Source organism: Heteronotia binoei, chromosome 1 (genome assembly GCF_032191835.1).
Source record: "Heteronotia binoei isolate CCM8104 ecotype False Entrance Well chromosome 1, APGP_CSIRO_Hbin_v1, whole genome shotgun sequence".
In the NCBI taxonomy this organism is placed as follows: domain Eukaryota; kingdom Metazoa; phylum Chordata; class Lepidosauria; order Squamata; family Gekkonidae; genus Heteronotia; species Heteronotia binoei.
Genome location: NC_083223.1, coordinates 77,296,222 through 77,315,437, shown reverse-complemented (window position 1 = coordinate 77,315,437; position 19,216 = coordinate 77,296,222). Strand labels below are relative to the sequence as shown.

The following is a 19,216-nucleotide window of genomic DNA, read 5'->3' as shown; positions in this document are numbered from 1 at the left end:
CACAGTGGTACCACAACTACCACTAGATTTTTTAAAAAAAACTTAGCTTGATAGATCAGGAAAGCACTGTGAAGCTGTGATCACACATGTTAAATAATGCAGTTTCAATTCACTCTCAATGCATTTTCCCATTGGATTTTACTGTGAACTGGCAAAATCCAGTTTGAAAGTGCATTGCAAGTGGATTGCAACTACATTATTTAGCATGTGTGACCACAGCCTGATTTTGTCTAAATGAAATTGTTTAAGGTAGCAGGGTTGCAGGGGGGGACTCCTTAGTTAAGGGATTGTCAGAATGTAACAGAGAATGAAAAGTCAAGGCTTAATTAAAAAAAATGTTCTGTAAAATTTCCATAAAAGTTCATGTGACCGTAACTCTTCTTAAGAGATATTATGAGGAGGTGCATTTACACCTGGCAATATAAAAGCTACACTGGCTTGCAGTGGCAGAGAAGATTTCTCTTCTAAACTGTTCTGTATACATTCCTCTTGGAAGCCTAGCTTGTGACATCAACATTTTTGTAAGAACAGCAGCGCACTTATTGCAAACTGAAAATCTGTTAATAAAAATCTGTTAAAAATTTTGAAAAGCAGCATGCTAACGTCAATAAACCCTTATTAAATATATAAATTTAAATTAATTTTTACACATTTTGTAATTCTGAAACGTTTTAAGTGGCATTTGATAATTTAATGAAAATGAACAAAATATGAGTCCAGTGGCACCTTTAAGGCCAACAGAGTTTTTATTCTATTGCTTTATACCAACATGGTTGCTCACCTGGATTAATGAAAATGAATACAACATGCTGTTTTTTATCTCTTTCCAAAAAGTGTAGCTTTCATCAGTACAGCATTTTTTTCAGTACTTACTTTACTATAGCTGTTATTACTGGATTGAAGAAGAGACCTTGATGTGGGAGTTAAATACATGACTGTCTAGCCTAGAGCCAAATAGAGCTACAGATTGAGCAATATGTATTTTAATACTACTTTGGACAACCTTTATACCTGGGAACTCCTAATTCTGTAGGAGTCTCTTTTGTCTTTTCCCTCTTCAGCATCCCATTACACCAAGTGTTATACCTTTTTCACCCATTTATATGGCCCACATTCTCTGCCTTACTTTCATAGCATTCAAATGAGTTCTAACACACTAAATCCATTCTAGGTGATAGGGCACAAGGCTGACAAGTCTCAGTACTGGAGGATGGGGAGGGGACTTACCAGGAGCAGCAGGGAGGCCCATCCAACTACAGTGATGTGTCTCCATCACTTCACTGCCCACATAACCCAGAAGTGACACTCCCACTTCTGGGACACCAGGGTGATGCTGGTATTTGGGCAAAACTTCTGTGGTAAATTGAGCATCACTTCTGGGTTATGTGGGCAGTTATGTAGACACATTGCTGCACATGGGAAGATTTTCCCTCTTTGGGGGGTAAGTCTTTCCCTGCCAGCCAGCTGATCAGCAGTGAAGAAGTAGGGCCTGGCACGGGGTGGGGGAACCCCTGCTTCTACTGGGTGTGTGTGTCTGTTAACGCTAGTACTAGATACAAAACAGCATACGGGGACGTAATAGCCTGAAAAGGAAGCCAACACACTGGTTGCAATGGGAACTGATATAAAAAGTTTCTTAAGAAAGAGGCACACATTTAGAATTTGATAAAGAATTTATTTGAGCAACAGGAGAAGTAGTTTCTGCCAATTTATTAAATTTCCAGTGTAGAATTTCAGAAATATATTGATGCTTATTTGACATGGTCTTCATCTCCAAAACTTAATTCAGATATTTTTATCAATCCCTAAGGCAGAAATGGCCAGGCAAGCATCAATTTATGAAAAGAAAAATAAACTGTGACTCTTCCTACACCTGGAAAACTGCAATACTAATCCTTTGAAATACTGTGTAAAACATAGAGATGGGTAGAACAAAACAATTTCAGCTCAAAAAAGTTTTGACAGTGCTGCTGTTTGAATCTAGTCTACAAGATCCAGATTCCAAATAATCTGGAATAGGTTTTGTAGCCTGATCCTGGTGCAAAGGACCAGAAATAAGAATCTGTTTATAAGCATTTACTATAGGACTACAGCACGTTGAATTACATAGGATAATGTGATGTACTTGGTATAATGGCAGGAATGATTCCAGGGCTGATGGAGAGAACCTCCCCATGCATCACTGGCGCGAAGACATCACCTGGAAGTGATGTCATCAAAATGGCGGTGCCTGTGCGGGGCTGCTCTAGGCATTTCTGGGAAAACTCTATGGTTTTCCCGGACGCTCTAGCCATTTGGGAGGAGAAACTCTATGGTACATGGGTGCCGCCATTTTGATGATGTCACTTCCGGGTGACGTCATCATGCCACGCACACGCAAAGCATGCATGACGGTCCCCCACTCTGGGAAGTTGGGGATTGGGCAACCCTAGCATGCTGACACCATTCCTGTATAACCATGTTGAAAAAAACCCAGATTAAACCATAAAAATGTACCTATTCACTTCAGTCCTGTAGCCAGGAATTTTTATGTAGCAGGAACTTCTTTGCATATTAGACCACACCCCCTGATGTAGTCAATTTTTCAAGAGCTTACAGGGCTGTTAGTACAGGGCCTACTGTAAGCTCCAGCGGGATTGGCTACATTAGGGGAGTGTGGCCTAATATGCAAAGGAGTTCCTGCTACAAGAAAAGCCCTGCCTGTAACTGTTTATAATCCTGTTTATCCATGATGAACAAAAGATGTAATTTTATTCTTCAGTACATATGGTCATACTGATGGTTTTATAATACCAGTAGGTATAAATATAAATAATTCTCAACATGGTCAAGTCTGTTAATAATTAAAGTAGGATACTAGAGTCATGGACAGACAAAAGAGAACTGTCTACAAAGATGAAAAAGCCCCAGTTTTGTAAAAAACCATGATTTTTTTTTCAAAAAACAGGGAAGTTACACCCCACCCCCCCCCCCAAAAAAAAGCATCAGTACCTGTAGCTTTAAGAAATGAATACCTTCTGCAGTGGATGTTGTGGGATGCTGGGCAGCCAGAACAGTACTGTCAGCCTTCAGCCCTTAGTTTTTGACAGTAGAAGGCAGGAAGAGGGGCCGGGCCCTTTTCAGTGGTGTTTTGGCCTTTGAGGAAGGGCTCATGGGGACCAGGCCCGGCAGCAACCACTGGACAACTTGATACCATGCAATTTGCATGGCCTGGGTACTTACCAACTATTCAGTAGCAACCACTCCACAAAAGCTGGTGTGGTGTAGCGCTTAGAGTTTCAGAACAGGATTTGGGAAATGCAGGTTTGAATCCCTGCTCTGTTGCAGAAGGGTAACTTCAGGCCACTCACACATTTTCAGCCTAACCTACCTCACAGGGTCATTGTGAGGCTAAAATGAAGAAGAGGAACATGCTGTAAAGTACTTTGGATCCACATTTTGGAAAAATATAGAGGTATAAATGAAATAAAAAATAATAAATATAGCTTAAGATGAGGGACAGATAAGAGGTAGGTGGTTATGTGACTGGGAAGGAGAGAAGGAAGCAGAGAAAGGTCACCAAGAAAAGGTGGGGAGGGGGTTACAGGGAAAAATAAGGTCTTCCTTAGACGTCCTTGCAGGTTCCCCACTGTGCAACTGGACCCAACTTGCCAGCCAGCATTGCATAACTGCGGCATAGGTTTTCTGGACAGAGGAATCTGGGGAAGGGAAGGAGGGAAAACTGAAGAAGGGTAGGTAGATAATGATAGGTTGACTGGGAGTGGGAAGGACAGAAAGAAGCAGGAAAGGAAGAGAGGAGAAACCATGGGGGCTTTCAAGGAATAGAAAGAGGATGTAGTGGGGGAGATTGAGATGCCCCTTGCAAGGCTTTCTGGGTCCTTCATTTATACATACTTATTATGTAGGAATTTAAATACATTTTATATTTATCAGAATGTATTTGAATTTTTAAAATTATCAATACAATCAATTAATGTTACAAAATGGCCAGAACTTAGGCGCAGTCCTTGTGTCACTCTTTATTGGAAATATCAGAGGTACTGGGCTTGTATTTAAAGTTGCCCTTGAATGCAGCACCGGCCCAAGGGCGTGTGGCACCCTAGGCAGGCACCTCCTGCTGCTGCCCCCCCCCCAGAGCTGCAACAAAGCGCTCCATTACACCCCCCCCAGCGCGCCACCTGTCCACCACCTGTGCCTCCTTTGCTGGCCCGCCACTACCCACCCCTCCTTTCCCTTCCCTTCCTTCCTGTCACCTCCCCCCCTCATGGGATCATACTGCAAACTGTACCGCGGCCAGCGGGGTCCAGGCGCAGCTTGCTGTGTGTTCGCAGAGGGGGAGGAAGAAAAGATAAAGAAGAAGGAAGAGAAGGGAAAGGAGGGGCAGGCGGTGGCGGTAGCAGCAGGCCAATGAAGGAGGCATGGGCAGTGGGCAGGCGGTGTGCTGGGGGGGTGCAAAGGGAAGGGAAAGGAAGGGCGGGTGGCATTGGTAGCGGTGGTGGGCGGTGGAGGAGGCATGGGCAGTGGGCAACACACTGGGGGGGGTGCGAAGGGAAGGAGTGGGCAGGCAGGTGGGCACCGCGCCTGGGGGGGGGGTGACAGGAAGGGAAAGGAAAGGAGGGTTCTGTGGAGATCACAGTGACAGTGGGCGGAGGAGGTAGTCAAACTAGGCGCTTGCCTGAGGCACTGGGGGGAGCCCAATTCGGTGCCCCAATCCTCCTGGCACCCTAGGAACTGTCTAGTTTGCCTAGTGGGCGAGCCGGCCCTGCTTGTATGAGCAGAAGAAACACACATTCACACAATTGGGAGCTATGATTTCCACTGATTTTTTTACTCAACTTGTCCCGTGTACACTGTATTGTGCACTGTTTCCGAGAGTACCCTACTGTCCAGGCAACTTGGGGCGGGGGGCTGGGGCTGGGGCTGGAAGACTTCAGAAGGTAAGGGAAGGTGAAAAATATCACAGTGGATCCAACTCATTTCTAAAGTGGGAAAAAGTGAACCCCCCACAACAAAATTTCCATTTAGAAATAACCTGCATTTTCTGCAGTGCAAAAGAGCAAGAGTCCAGTAGCACCTTAAATACTTTAAAAAATTATGGGAGGGAATGAACTTTTGTGAGTCACTGCTCACTGTGGTGCATGACAGTTAAGTATTCCTTGTGCCTCAGATGAAGGCTCAGAAGTCTTAAATTACTTTAATAGACCAATAGACATTGCAGTGAGCTCTGGGACTGGGTGCCCTACTTTAATCAAAAACTAGTTTGAGTTCTGTAACCATGGCCAGTGTGTGGGAGTAGGCAAGTTAGGCAGTTGCCTGGGGCGTTCCTCACCTACGGGACACCTATGAGCACCCCTCCTCCAACCCTGCTGCTCTCAGCTTCCCTGAGACTCAGGAAGCTGAGAGTGGCAGGATAGCACGTCGATGTGTGCTCTCCTCCAAGCCGGGCTTCCCTCACAAGGATGCCTGGATTGGAGGAGAATGCACTCCGCCCAACTGTTCTCACCTTCAAAGTGAAAGCAGCCAGGCCAGGCTTCCCTCACAAGGGAAGCCTGACTTGAAGGAGAATGCCCCCTCCACCCAGCTGCTCTCACCTTTAAGGCAAAAGCAGCCGGGCGGGCCATTGGCATAGCTTCTCCGAGCAGGGCATCCCTTGCAAGGGAAGCCAAACTCAGAGGAGAACACCTCCACAGTGTGCTCTTGGAGGTACTCTGTGCCTTCGCCTGCTCTCCCCACAGGCAGGGGTGCGGTGGCAGGGCATGCATGAGTGGGGGTCGCCAGGCAGGTGCCGGCCTGGGGCACTGGAGGCCCTAGCATCGGGCCTGTCTCTAGCATCTGAAGTGAGTCTCCTTACCTGCATTCCATTTTTATTTATATGCAGAGCAGTTTTGAGCAGGAATGCACAGGAACATAGTTTTGGCTGGCTTGGTGTCGGGGGTGTGGCCTAATATGCAAATGAGTTCCTGCTGGGCCTTTTCTTTAAAAAACCCACTCTGTTTATGTGTAAGCTTCTTTAACATGCTTTAAATAAAGTAGTGTGGGGAAATCGAAGTGTAAACACATCTAGTAAGTCTCTCCTGCTCTGAATTTTGGCAGGTGGGACATATTATTCTAAACTGACCTATTTTGATAGGCTTCCCCCACAGCATTTCATGTCTATTCATGTAGGATACTGAGTTATACATCATGTTGGCTGCACTCAATAAATGTGTTCTTCTTTCTCTATTCCAGATTGCTGGGGCTTTGTGGTGGTACTTCATATCAAAAGGAATTGAGTATCTGGATACAGTATTTTTCATCCTAAGAAAGAAGTTTAACCAAATCAGTTTCCTTCATGTCTATCACCATTTCACTATGTTTACCTTGTGGTGGATTGGCATAAAGTGGGTTGCAGGAGGACAGTGTGAGTAATCTCTATTCTCTACCCTCATAAAGAGCATAAAGAAGAAGTTGTAGTGGAAATGAATATTCTGTTTCCTGTTGATTTGTAAATATTATTTCCTACTGAAGTAATAAGATAGATGTTTGCTCAGATTGGGAACGTGGCACTTATATCCTTCCTTCTCTGGGAAATGAGGGGGAGGGAAAAAAGCATATGACTGTAGGCCCAGGGATTATGAAACCCGTTTCACATGGGCATGAATGTATGATTCAGATTTTGCATGCAGATTCTGCTTTTTGTATTTTAAGGGTACTTGTTATATGAAGCAACACACAGGTCTACCTTGCTTAATCTAAACCTCTTCAGCCACAAAGAGATAGGATTTCTAATTATATGTTAGATAGCACTCTGCTTATTTCCATGGTGATTAAGTGATACACAGACTGTTCCTGTCCATGTTTACTCTGAGTAAAATCCCACTGATATTAATGCTACTTACTTTTAGGTAAGTATGCTTAGGATTGCTGCCTAGTCACTATACTGCATAAAAAGAAATTGGTCGTTGACAGGAGAATCCTAAGCAAATGTTTGTTCTTTGAAGTACATTGAAGCCAACTGCATTCAAAGGGTGTAATTCTCTTTGGGAATTACACTGCAAGATACAATATGCATCCTTGAGAATAGCTGAACTTTAGTTAACACAGCAAGTTTTACCAAGCTTGGCAGCCCTTGTGATGTGCTTCTAAAAATTAAAATTCTGATAATCACTTTGAAAATAAATTATGATTTTTTCTGTTAATTCAGTTTTCTGGGCTGCTTTACTGGCATGGATGTTTTAGAAAGACAGGTTTGAGCTGGATCCAGCACATAAGTGAGCTGGCATAAGAGAACAGATTCTCTGAGAAGGGTGCATTGTAGTAATCTAATCTAGATATTACCAAAAATGTGTGCCACAGTGGCCAGATTTTTTCTGTCTAAGAAGGGTTGCAGCTGGATCCAGTGAGCTGGATCCAGTCATCAGCACTGGTGTGTTATTAAAATATAATTGTGCTCCATGATTTGATCATCTGATGCTGCATCCTACCCTGCCTTCCCACACCAATATACACACGTGCTTTCTGCTGTCTCAAACTTCCAAGAATCCTGTTCATGTCCTCAGACTGCACAAGCTGAAAAATTCCCCACACAACTGGACAAATCAGCAACCTGGGACCATCTGATCAAGCTTCTGATAATGTAGAGTCCAAACTGAAACGAATACAAGAGATTTTGTTTGTTTGTTTAGATTTTTGACTGCTTTCCCACTAGCTGGGCTCAGGGCGATTAACAACAAAATTATAGACTACAAATAAATAAACCCAAAATAAATAGAAAAATAACACATTACAGTACTTGAAAAGATGGCATCTGAATGCTGGTGGCACTGCTATCTTGCAGGGGTAGTGAAAGTGGGAGTGCCAAGATGAAACAGTAGCTGCCCTTAGCCAAATGCCTGGTGAAACATCTCTGCCTTACAGGCCCTGTGGAATGGTAATATGGCTGGCAGGGCCCAGATGCAATTTGGCAGAAAGTTTCTTCAGATGGGGCCAAGGCAAAAAAAGCCCTGGCCCTGGTTAAAGACAACCGGATATCTCTCTGGCCGGGGAGCCTCAGCAGATGTTGGTTGCCAGAGTATAAAGCTCTCTTGGGGGTATACCAGGACTGGCAGTCCTGAAGGTTTGAGGATCCTTGGCCATTAAGGGCCTTAAAGGTTAATACCAGGACCTTGAACCTGATCCAGAACTCCACTGGAAGCCAATGCAGCTCCTGCAGCACAGGAGAGATGTGAACTGTGTGCGGGCTCCCCATTAGGACCGAGGCTGCTGCATTCTGCACCAACTGGAATTTCCAGGTCAGCCTCAGGAGCAGGCCCACATAGAGTGAGTTACAGTAATCCAGTCTGGAGGTGACCATTGCATGGTGGCTAGGTCAGGGTGAGACAGGTAGGGGGCAGCTTCCTGACTTGGCAAAGTTGGTAGATGCCAGACTGGCAGCATTGGAAATTTGGACCTCCATTATCTGTGAGGCATCAAGGATCACCCCCAGAGACTCCAGATGATAGGTGTCCGACCTACATATTCCACTTACGGACTCCACTTCATCCAAGGGGAAAGGAAGGCAAAGGGGCTCCCCTGAGCTGGACAAGATGCTGATAAGAGAGATCAAGATGAATATAGAAGGAGGAAATCTGAGCTGGGTGAAGTGGAGCCTGTAACAGAGGTTGAAAGCTTCTCAGACAGAAAAAAGCTGCCAACTATTGAGAAGGTATGGCAGGATTTAGAGGCAAGGGCATTGCAAACAATGCTGATCTCTGAGGCACTTCCTGATACCATTTGTATGTTTATAGTGTTGGTACTAGAGGGTGTCTTATCACTTTAAACATACCCCATATATATCATGCTAATATTCCTTTTCATTAAAGTTTTAATATCATAATAGATATATATTATGACAACTTTTTGCATGCGGCAAATAACTTTATAGTTATCATCAGGGCTTTTTTTTTTGTAGCAGGAATGTTTTTGTTTATTAGGCCATACACCCTGATGTAGCCAATCCTTCAAGAGCTTACAGGGCTCTTAGTACAGGGCCTTTTGTAAGCTCCAGGAGGATTGGCTAGTTCATCAGGAGTATGTGGCCTAATATGCAAAGGAGTTCCTGCTACAAAAAAAGCCCTAGTTATCATCATTATTGCATGTATGTTAGAACTGTAAGTGTCTTTTGGAAGTACATAGCAGATGCATTCTTCACAGTGTGTATTGTTGTTTTTCTGCTGGCTCTGGACAGGACATAAAACAAACAACCAGCTATCACTCAGTATAACAAACATTATAAAGGCATACCTTTACCCTTCCTACTGTATAAAAATGGAATCTCAGGCTCAGCTTCTCTCTACATGCGGGGGTGGGGGGGTTCTCTCATCCACTGCAGTTTATCACAGGCATGTGACATTTGTTCTATCACAGGCATGTGACATTTGTTCTATCACAGGCTACAAGCCATCAGCTAAGAACCAAAGGGAAGAACCCGTTCACTCTCACCCTTCAGCCAGAGGCTGACACCTCAGCCCAAGCATCTGTTTAAATAGGCCAGGTACCTGTGGAAGAGCCGAGAGCTCCAGTGAGTCAGCAACTTGTGTCACCTTAAAAGGCCAAGTAATGAAAAGAAGGTGGCACCACAGAGACGTCTCTGCATTTGTTATATTAATAACAATAGTAATAATAATACAGAACACAATCCATCCTAGCAAGGGCTCAGTGACCACATGTAGAGTGATTACTAAATATTTTTGCCCCCTACCAATTCCTTGCAGCAAACACATGGTCACAGATGAATGCTAGGCCATCATGGAGAGTGGGAAGGCTGTGCATCTATCTTATATCCTGTACAGCACTTCCATTATTGCATTAAGGCAAAGAAAAGAGCTGGATGGACATAAAGAAAGTCCACATTAACCTCCAGGTCTCTATAATGGGTGATGAAGGAAGAAGAGGAGGAGGAGGGGATTGGATTTATACCCCACCCTTCACTTGGAATCTCAGAGCAGTTTACAATCTCCTTTCCCTTCCCTCTCCCACAACAGACACCTTGCGAGGTAGGTGGGGCTGAGAAAACTCTGACAGAAACTGGTCTTGAGAGAACAAGCTCTGACAGAGCTATGACTGACACAAGGTCACTCATCAGCTGCACATGGAGGTGTGGGGAATCAAACCCAGTTCTCCCAGATAACAGCCCACACACTTAACCACTACTCCAAACTGACTCTTGCTTGCACACAATTGATGCTCACTTGCACATGATAGTGCACTTATACCAATGTTTATGGGTGCTATAGCTGTAGGCTGTTACAAAGATGTGTTTGGGGATTCTTTGCCTCATAGGTACATGTGGGCCCATCCATGTGTGCTAGGTTTCCCCAAGGCTAGGCCGGTAGCCAGGATTTTCCATTTGGTAGGGCACATTTTTTGTGGGGCATATTTTTGTGGGGGCCCTAATTATTATGCTTAAAAATAATAAATAAATAATGCAGACAAATCATTTATCACTAAAAAATGCAGAGAGGGCAGAATAAAAATCCAAACTAAATAAAGTTTAATTCTGTATGCATGCACATGAAAGTCTCTACCTTGAATAAAACTTCATTGGTCTTAAAGGTGCAACTGGGCTCAAACTTTGTTCTGTTACTTTAGATCAGTGGCCCCCAACCTTTTTGGCACCAGGGACTGGTTTTGTGGAAGACAATTTTACAATGGACCGGTGGGGGTAGGGTGGGGGTTTTGCTGCCTCAGGCTGCCCCCAAGCCCACACTCCATCCCTGCCTCCCATGGGAGTCTTTAAAAAAGGAGTAGGCGAAGGTCTCTGCCTCATTCCGTGGCCCAGTTTCTAACAGGCCACGGACCAGTACCAGTCTGTGGCCTGGGGGTTGGGGACCCCTGTTTTAAACCACCAGTGCAGCTGAGGCAGTTACACAATAGGCATCTCCAACAATAGCAGGGAAGCCTGCATGATGCAGCACTCACCTTTCACAGTGGTTATCAAGAAAGCATAGAAAAAGATTCCTGAGACACTTCGCTGGTGGGAAACGTCTTGAGCCACACATATCAGCATTGGGGGGGGGGGCACACTTCCCTAAAGAGAAGCTATTTCAGAAATGAGCAGCAGGAAGATTGTCAAGGACTTCAGAGCCAAAATAAACACACCCAAGTTCCACATCCTCAGGTGGCCTCTCCCTGCTGTTGCACTGCCCTACCTGAGCCTGCTCCGGTGGGGAGGGCGGGATATAAATTAAAGATAATGATGATGATTGATTATTATCCCACCTTGGGGTGCAGCCAGGGGGCCTCAGAGTGGGTGGGAAGGCTGGGTTACCATCAGTCTGCCACCTTCTTAGCTGGCTGCACTTCCACTGGCTCCTCTCTCTCTGTCAGCCCTCCACCAGTTTCCAGCTCTACCATTTACTCCTCATCAGTCCCCTATCTTGGCTGCCCCTTTATACCCCTCCTGGCTCCTTAGCCCTCCCTCCATTTGCTCTTCTGCTTGGCCCCTCCCCCCTTTATAACTATTGGTGCCCAGCGAGAGTTCTGTCTCTTGTCCTGGTAGGTGTTTGGGGTGCGGGAACATCTGTTTTGGGACCAGTGGGCTTGCTTGGGGACTGAGAGGGCTGTATGGTGAGTCCTGGCTGGGAGCTGGTGGGACAGCATTGAACCCAACATTACTTGCCCTTTCTCCACCAGAAGATAAGCTTTTTGGGGGTGAGGGGTGTCTTGGGATAAGAAAAAAGCCAACAAGAGAAGCAGGAGGGGGGAGTGAAGGGGAATATCTGGTCCTCCCCACAGTTACTGAAGCAGAGTATAAGTATGACACATTAAATGATACAAAATGACATAGCAGGATCCCACCTACAGCAAACTGTACACAGCAAACTGTACACAGTAGTATAGATCACCATTCCTAATCATTTATTCAAGCAATTTTGTGAACCATTTTGTACAGCTGCAACTCTAATTATGGTATATAAGCTGAGCTGGTTGGAGAACAGAGGCTCAAGGGTGTAAATCAGGGAAGACCAGGAGGGGCAGATGAGGTTGGGGAAAACCAACCAATCTTGGAAAATGTCCCAGGATGCAGGTCTATAACCTTAGTTAGAAACCTTTTCCTACCAGAAATGGGGGACTGATTGGTGGGGCCAGAAATGTTATATGGTTGGTTAATTAGAGGGGCCAGGACCCCAGGGGTGCCACTGTTGCTACAGGCCCACCCAGGGGAACAAATAGCAGCTCCCTTGAAGCTGTTTCAAATCATGAAAATGGTGTGTGTGTGTGGGGGGGGGAGCTTAATTAAGCATCTTCCCTAGGATTGCCATGTGCCCACTTCTGGCAGGAGAGCTCCCACTGAACTGGGAGAAAGGTCTGGAGGTAGATATTATGTAGCAAAAGTGCATTGGGTGATGCTTTGGCTGTCCCCAAAAACTCCATGATGCTTACCATGGAGTTTTCAGGGGCAGTCAGAGCGTCCCCTGATGTACTTATATCACATCCACCTACATTACATCATATCACATTTCAGTTGGATTTGGTGTCACATGTCATACAATGTTTATTTCTGTTGCTTGCTCGGCCCCTAATATTTCTTTCTTCCTCCCATTTGTCAAGGTCCCAATCTGAATTGGATAACCACATGTTTTGGAGGCATGGAGCTTCAGAACATATCTTTATAATGTGTAACTCAACCTTTAGGAGAGATTGTGCTTATTGTGTTCTTAAAATTAGAATTAAAAGTGAAAAGTGCATCTGTGAAATAAAGGACCCCAATCTACAACTGCTTGTAAATAGAGCTATTTAGTTCTAGAGACTAAAGTCATGTTTTCTAGTAAGAATTTTTGGCTACAAATATATATTTTATAGAAATATAATATTATATGCAAATATTATCAGCTTTGAATATCAAATGATTTTAACTTTATGTTACCATGACATAGAAATAAAGAGAATATGATGGTAATGTTATTTATGCAATTTTTAAAAATCTATTATTGTTTCTTTTTCTCAACAGCTTTTTTTGGAGCTCAAATTAACTCTTTTATTCATGTTATAATGTATATGTATTACGGACTAGCTGCTTGTGGCCCAAAATTTCACAAGTACCTTTGGTGGAAACGTTACTTGACCATTATGCAGCTGGTAAGTAATTCTTCTTTCTAAAACTGTTATGTACATAGATAGTTAAATTTCCTGCAAATGTACAGCTAGAACTGATTTCACACACTCATATCTGAAGTTCTATTTAAGGATTATATTATGGCCCTCAAATAGCCCATAATATAAAAAGTAATAATAATGTTGTGAGCCAGAGGAATTTCCAGAGCAAAGAATAGAATTACATATGAAAACATGTAGCTTCAAGAAGTACATACCAGCTAGTGATATGCAACCCTCCCCCCAAAACCAGTATTTTGGGGGTTCGGTATATTGAACCAAAAGAAAAAAAGAGTATTTCCTGATATTCCTGAATCCCAATACCAGTATGGTATTCATATTCAGGAAATGTTAAGGAAACTCAATTTTTGTTTTTATAGGGTATAATGGAAACATAGTTTTGTCTCTGGGGAGCTGCTTTTGAGGTAGAAGCACCCAATTTGCAGCACAGCTGCTAGTGCCTTGCCTCAAACCCACCCCCCACTCAGTTTTAAAAAGACTGGATTGGGGATCCAGTTCTGTGGACCCTCAAAGAAGATGCCCTTTCCTCCATTACTTTCAGTGAAGGGGAAAAAGGCATTTAAAGAGACCACGGTATCTTTAAATGCTTTCTCCAAGTTGCAGTTCCGCCATGGCACAACTTGGCAAGTGAACTCAGAAGGCATTTAAAGAGACCACACTCTCTTTAAATGCCTTCTCATAGCTGAGCCCAAATAAAAGCTGAATTATATAGGCTTTTATTTGGGCTCAACTACATCGGTAGCTGAAAAGAAACTCTAATTTCTTTTTGGCTTAAACCCCCCTGGAAAAAAAATTGGAGCAGGGTTGTTCAGGTAAACCAAACACACACCCCTGGTACCAGCAAAACAACTAGTAATGTTTGGATCCAAAAGTACATCTTATATGCATATGAATCTTAAAATAACTTGTATAGGAAAAAAACCTGACTGATTGAACAAGTCATTCATTCAGAGGAAGAATGGGGTTAGCACACAAAAAAAATCTGTTTTGTGTTTGCCTATTGGATCTAAATTCAGCTATGCAGGCTAATAATGACAAGGTCAGAACCTGCCTTCTGCAACTATGGGGATGTTGTTTAGTAGTAGTTGTTATTGATAGATTTCCTGTTTCAGTGATAATGCTTGGTTTATAGGGATCTGTCTTAATGTGGACATTCCTGTATCTGATTACTTGTTTGTTTACTTTATTTATACCTCATATTTTTCCTCAATGGCAACCCAAAGTTTTATACATAATTCTCTTCTCCTCCATTTTATCCTCACAACAACCCTGTGAGGTAGGTTAGGTTGAGAGTGTCTGACTAGCCCAAGGTCACCCAGCAAGATTCCATGGCAGATTGGGAATTTGAATCGCTAAGATCCTTGTCTAATACTCAAGCCACACTGGCTCTCCCAAATCCTCATGTTTAATTAGTGAACATTAAAACAGTTCCATTTCTATAAATGGTAGAAATTTATCTTTTTTGGCATAATAGCAATTATCATTTTAATTACTATATCGTCATAAACTTTGGAAAGTAGCTAGCATCTGTGACACAGATTGTTCTGTTTTTCACATGACGTTACTATTTGGATATGTTTTCATCTTAAATGATAAAATATAATCTTAATAAAACCATATTAATGAGAACCTTTGATATTCTTTTTTATACCTTTCAGATACAATTCCATGTGACTATTGGCCACACAGCTTTTTCTATTTATATTGATTGTCCCTTTCCTAAATGGATGCATTGGAGTGTCATTTTCTATGCTACCTCTTTCATTATCCTTTTTGGTAACTTCTACTATCGGACATACAAGATGCCCAAGCAGTCAGTAAAGAACGGCAAAATTACCAATGGCGTTATGGCAAATGGTATAAGCAAACAAGAAAACGGTCTAGTTATGGAAAATGGAAAGAAAAAGCAAAAGGAAAAAGCAAAAGGAGAGTAACTTGATCCAGGCCTTAACCATTGTTGGCAGTGAGGAATCTCCAGTTTGGTTGTAAAAGAAAAAGAAACGTTATTTTCTCTATACCAATTGACCTTTAGGTTACTGAAGAGATAGAACACATTATTTATGAAGATTGTTTTAACAACAACCCTTCAACATAAATTTTTGTTGTAATTATGTAATTATTAAGAACCTGGTTATCTCTATGTAAACTTTTAGACTGCTGGTGTTGGTAATGTAAGAAAGAATTGCTGAAATAGTATGCTCCGGTGGTTAATATTACAGTTAACCAAGGATATAGTTGACTTGTTGGAGAAACATTTCTTCGAACAAACAGGTAGTTTATACATCCCTCTGATACTCTCAAATTTTAGACCTAATAATTACCTAATTAGAATATGAATTGTTCCTACCCTTGGAAACAACTTTGTTCGTATTCACTTAGCCCAGACATATTAGGTTGTCCTAGTTTTTTATTGATGTCTGTTACAACTTCTGTTAATGTGTGGAAAACACACCTACCTCTTCATTTGATGAAAATAACATTTAACTTAGATAATCCCAGTTTCTGTAGGAGTTCACCACTATAAATTCTACTTTATGCTAATGAGAGAGAAAAGATTTGCTTCCATTAACAAAAAGTATTATTTCCTGTTCAATGAGTCATAATATTTCTCTTTCCCTAAGGGGAAAACATATTTGAAAGGTATTTATATGAAACACTGGACAAACCATGGTCTAAGACAATCTATACTTCTAAGATGTCATGAAGCTATTGTTTATTGTCTCCAGTTGCATGAAATCCATGGTGCTAAATGCTTATAAAAATGGTTGGATGTCGTACTGAGGGAAGAAAGAAGTACAGGATTCAGTTCTTATTTAGTACCAGTCATGATAAATAAAAGGAGAAGCAATTCATCAGAACAGAGTGTCTTGCAGTTCAATGCCTATTCCAGCAATGGCATTTAAGTTAGTCATGACTGCTGTCCCATTGGGTTTTCATGGGACTTAGTCATGGTTAACTTTAGCTGGGTCCAAGAGTTTAAATGGCATAAGCAAACGTAGTACGAAAGCGTTGATGTGAACTGTTTACTCAGAAGATGGTTGTGCTGCTCACTACTATAATACTCGTGATCTGTTAAACAGGTACTTTACATATGCACTGATTGTTCCTGCAATCATGGCACTGCAAGGGCAATATTAGCTGGTGAGATTCCATTCCTTCATATGATCAGTTTAATATGATCTAGGTCTAATTTCTATGACTGTTCTGCTCACCATTCCTTCTGCTGCGCCATTATGGCTTCTCTCTAATACTTTGTGTCAAGAGTACCTCAAGCTCTTCTCCACCATGAACTGGTTACATATCCTGCATTACTGTGAAGAAAGTACAATAAGGATTTATCATTTACAGAGACTTGGAAATTGATGGAGAGAGAAGTCATGATTTGCTCCAGCTTGGAGTGAGTTGAGGCAGAACTGGAACTAGAACTGCGATCTTTCTATTTGCTCTGCTCTGCATACAAGAGCCAATCCTCATATATTTATGAAAAAAAACAGACTTCTCACTAGCTGTGTATTTTATATCATGAAAATAAAGATATTTAGTTGAGAGAGAGAAGTTCATAGAGCATTCTGTTTACTTTTACCCATCTTGTATTGTCTGTAATAAATAACAAGAGAACAAAAGCCACATCTTTTCTGAAATGTCTCTCATTTAATGGTTTTATCCAAACTCTAATATTTGATCCCAAAATGTAATTAGAAAAGTTACAGATACCTTGGCATTGAACATAGAAATAGATTAACTTGGAAGACTGGCCTCCAAAATCGTCCACTCCAAACTGGGTAGTAAAATTCTACCTGTGGTTGCACAGCATATCTTAACTGGTTTGGGACCACTGATATTTTTTTTCTTGCTAGTCTTGGTGGGCAGGGTGCTTTTTTGAAAGTAAGCACAGAAATTGGTAGTGAACAAGTAGCAAAAAGGATATGGCATGATCCAACCAAAGTTAAGTGGTTTGAAGTCCTAGCAGTTTCAGTAGTGGGGGGGAAACCAGCATGTGCTTAATATTTCTGCTGAATTCAGTAGGACTTGCATGTGATTGACCTTGCCTGGATTGTACATTTAATGTATGGAAAGGAACAAAATGAAGTAAACTTGTTTGCATATAATTTGCCCTGTTTGTAGTATGTTAAAATTTCAGCATGACAGTAGGATGTTCTACCATTATCCAGATCAAGTAAACAATTAAGATTATGCATCTGTTGATCTAAGCATTTAGTGACTCAAAAAGTACTATTAAGAAATATTCCATTGCAAAGTTAGCATGATATTTGCCACACCTTTTGATACAGTTTCATAAGATCTTACATTTCTAGCTATCTAAGTCCCCATTTACTGTGTTTATTAAAGATTCATATCCCCAAGAATACAGGGTAAACCTGTGTTGCTTGTCAGCCAGAGCATTCTCCCAGAATTTTAGACAATTTCCTGCTTGTAAACAAGTCATTTGTTGGCAGTGAGGCCCATTCTGCCCCAACTGATCTACAACTATTTTTTTAAAAAATGTATATTGCACCCACAAACAGATTTGGATCAAGAGATCTTCCTTGGCATGCCTGGCTTTGCAGCAGATGCTCTTCAGTAAATGGCTGGGATTTAAGGACATGTCACCCACTACATTTCTGCATGAAAATGAATTACATTACAACATATGCCAGTTGCAAAACTGTGTTTTGTACACAGCTAGGAAACCCACTGCAGTTATTAGTGTTTTGATCAATGCGACCAAAGCAATATTAATACTGCTATCTTGATACTACCTGTAAGGTTTGGGGTTTTGTTTTTTTTTCATTTCTGTGTCAAAAAAAAATGTGTTTTTAGTCTTTAGTGATAGAGCATCATCTCCTAAAGCATCTTCTTTCTAGACTTTTGGTTCCATTAATGTTAGTGCAGTTTGAGCATGGATACATTGTATGTTACTGGTGGGTTTTATTTTGGCACTGTGAGCAAGTCACATGGTTATAAACTGTGGGTCATTCCATTATGCTGTCTCTCTGAATCTACAACTTTGGTATTGGAGGGAATTGTATGAATTCAGTCCCAGGCTATTAAAATGTACAAGTCACTTGAATTCCATCTCAATAGAAACACAATGAGGGCATCTTGAAATGAAATGATTTTATTTCAAATATTTTACTATTGGCAATGTGTACAACCAAATAGGGTTGCCAGCCTCCAGGTGGGGCCTGGAGATCTCCCGCTTTTATAACTTATTTCCAGCTGGCAAAGATCTGCTCCCCTGGAGAAGATGGCTGATTTGAAGGGTGAACTCTATGGCATTGTACCCTGCTGAGACCCCTCCCTTCCCCAAACCCTGCACTCTCCTTGATCCACCCCCAAAGTCTCCAGGTATGTTCCAACATGGACCTGGCAACCCAACTACCAAACAGTAAAAATGAAAAACTATTTTGTGATTTGGAGAAAAATGGACCACACTTAGCTATAACTTAGTTTGTACACTAACTTCAATTTTTATTGGAAGTTACATTTACTCAAAGAATAAAATGTAATTTGATGAGATCATTAGCAAGTAAATCTATCAGTGGTTTCTCCTAAATATAGCTAAACTAGTGGTAGAGAGCATTCATTGATAAGGAAATGGTAACATCATGTTCATTTTAGCATCTCACCTAATTAGCCTTGCAGTGCAATCTTAAATCAAACTACACTGCTCTAAATCAATTGAATGGGCTTAGAAGAGTGTAACTCTGTTTAGGATTGCACAGTTGGAGATCCTAAAGTTAAATTTTTGGGCTAAGGAATCTAGAAAACTTTAGGAGCTACAAGCTACGAATGACTTTGAGTTATCTGCAAAGTCATAAAGTTCTCAGAAGACTATAGCAATTATGTGTTTTGACTACCCATCACTGGTTTAAACCCTGGAACCGTTGTTTAAAACATCAGCCTTGTGGCTGTAGACATCACTGAGGTGAATCTCGTCCAATCACTTTTTATTTTGATAGGTGAGAGGGGAAGGGAGCAGGACAAATACCACAGCAGTTCTCCAGTGGGCTTTTATCTTCTTTTTGCAAATGAAATATTCTGTCTTGATAAAGTCCAGTAATTATATCTTGGGCTTGCA

At 41.9% G+C, this 19,216-nt stretch overlaps 1 protein-coding gene across 1 annotated transcript in view; it reads left to right on the top strand.

Moving 5' to 3' along the window:
• ELOVL4 (ELOVL fatty acid elongase 4) overlaps positions 1 to 15,133 on the top strand; it is a 57,735-nt gene extending 42,602 nt beyond the window's left edge. Inside the window, exons 4-6 of the mRNA XM_060236413.1 lie at positions 6,229 to 6,400; positions 12,971 to 13,098; positions 14,793 to 15,133. Of these exons, the coding sequence (XP_060092396.1) occupies positions 6,229 to 6,400; positions 12,971 to 13,098; positions 14,793 to 15,068 (576 nt within the window). The 3' untranslated portion in view covers positions 15,069 to 15,133. The remainder of the gene's footprint in view (positions 1 to 6,228; positions 6,401 to 12,970; positions 13,099 to 14,792) is intronic.
• The last annotated feature ends 4,083 nt before the right edge of the window (positions 15,134 to 19,216 follow it).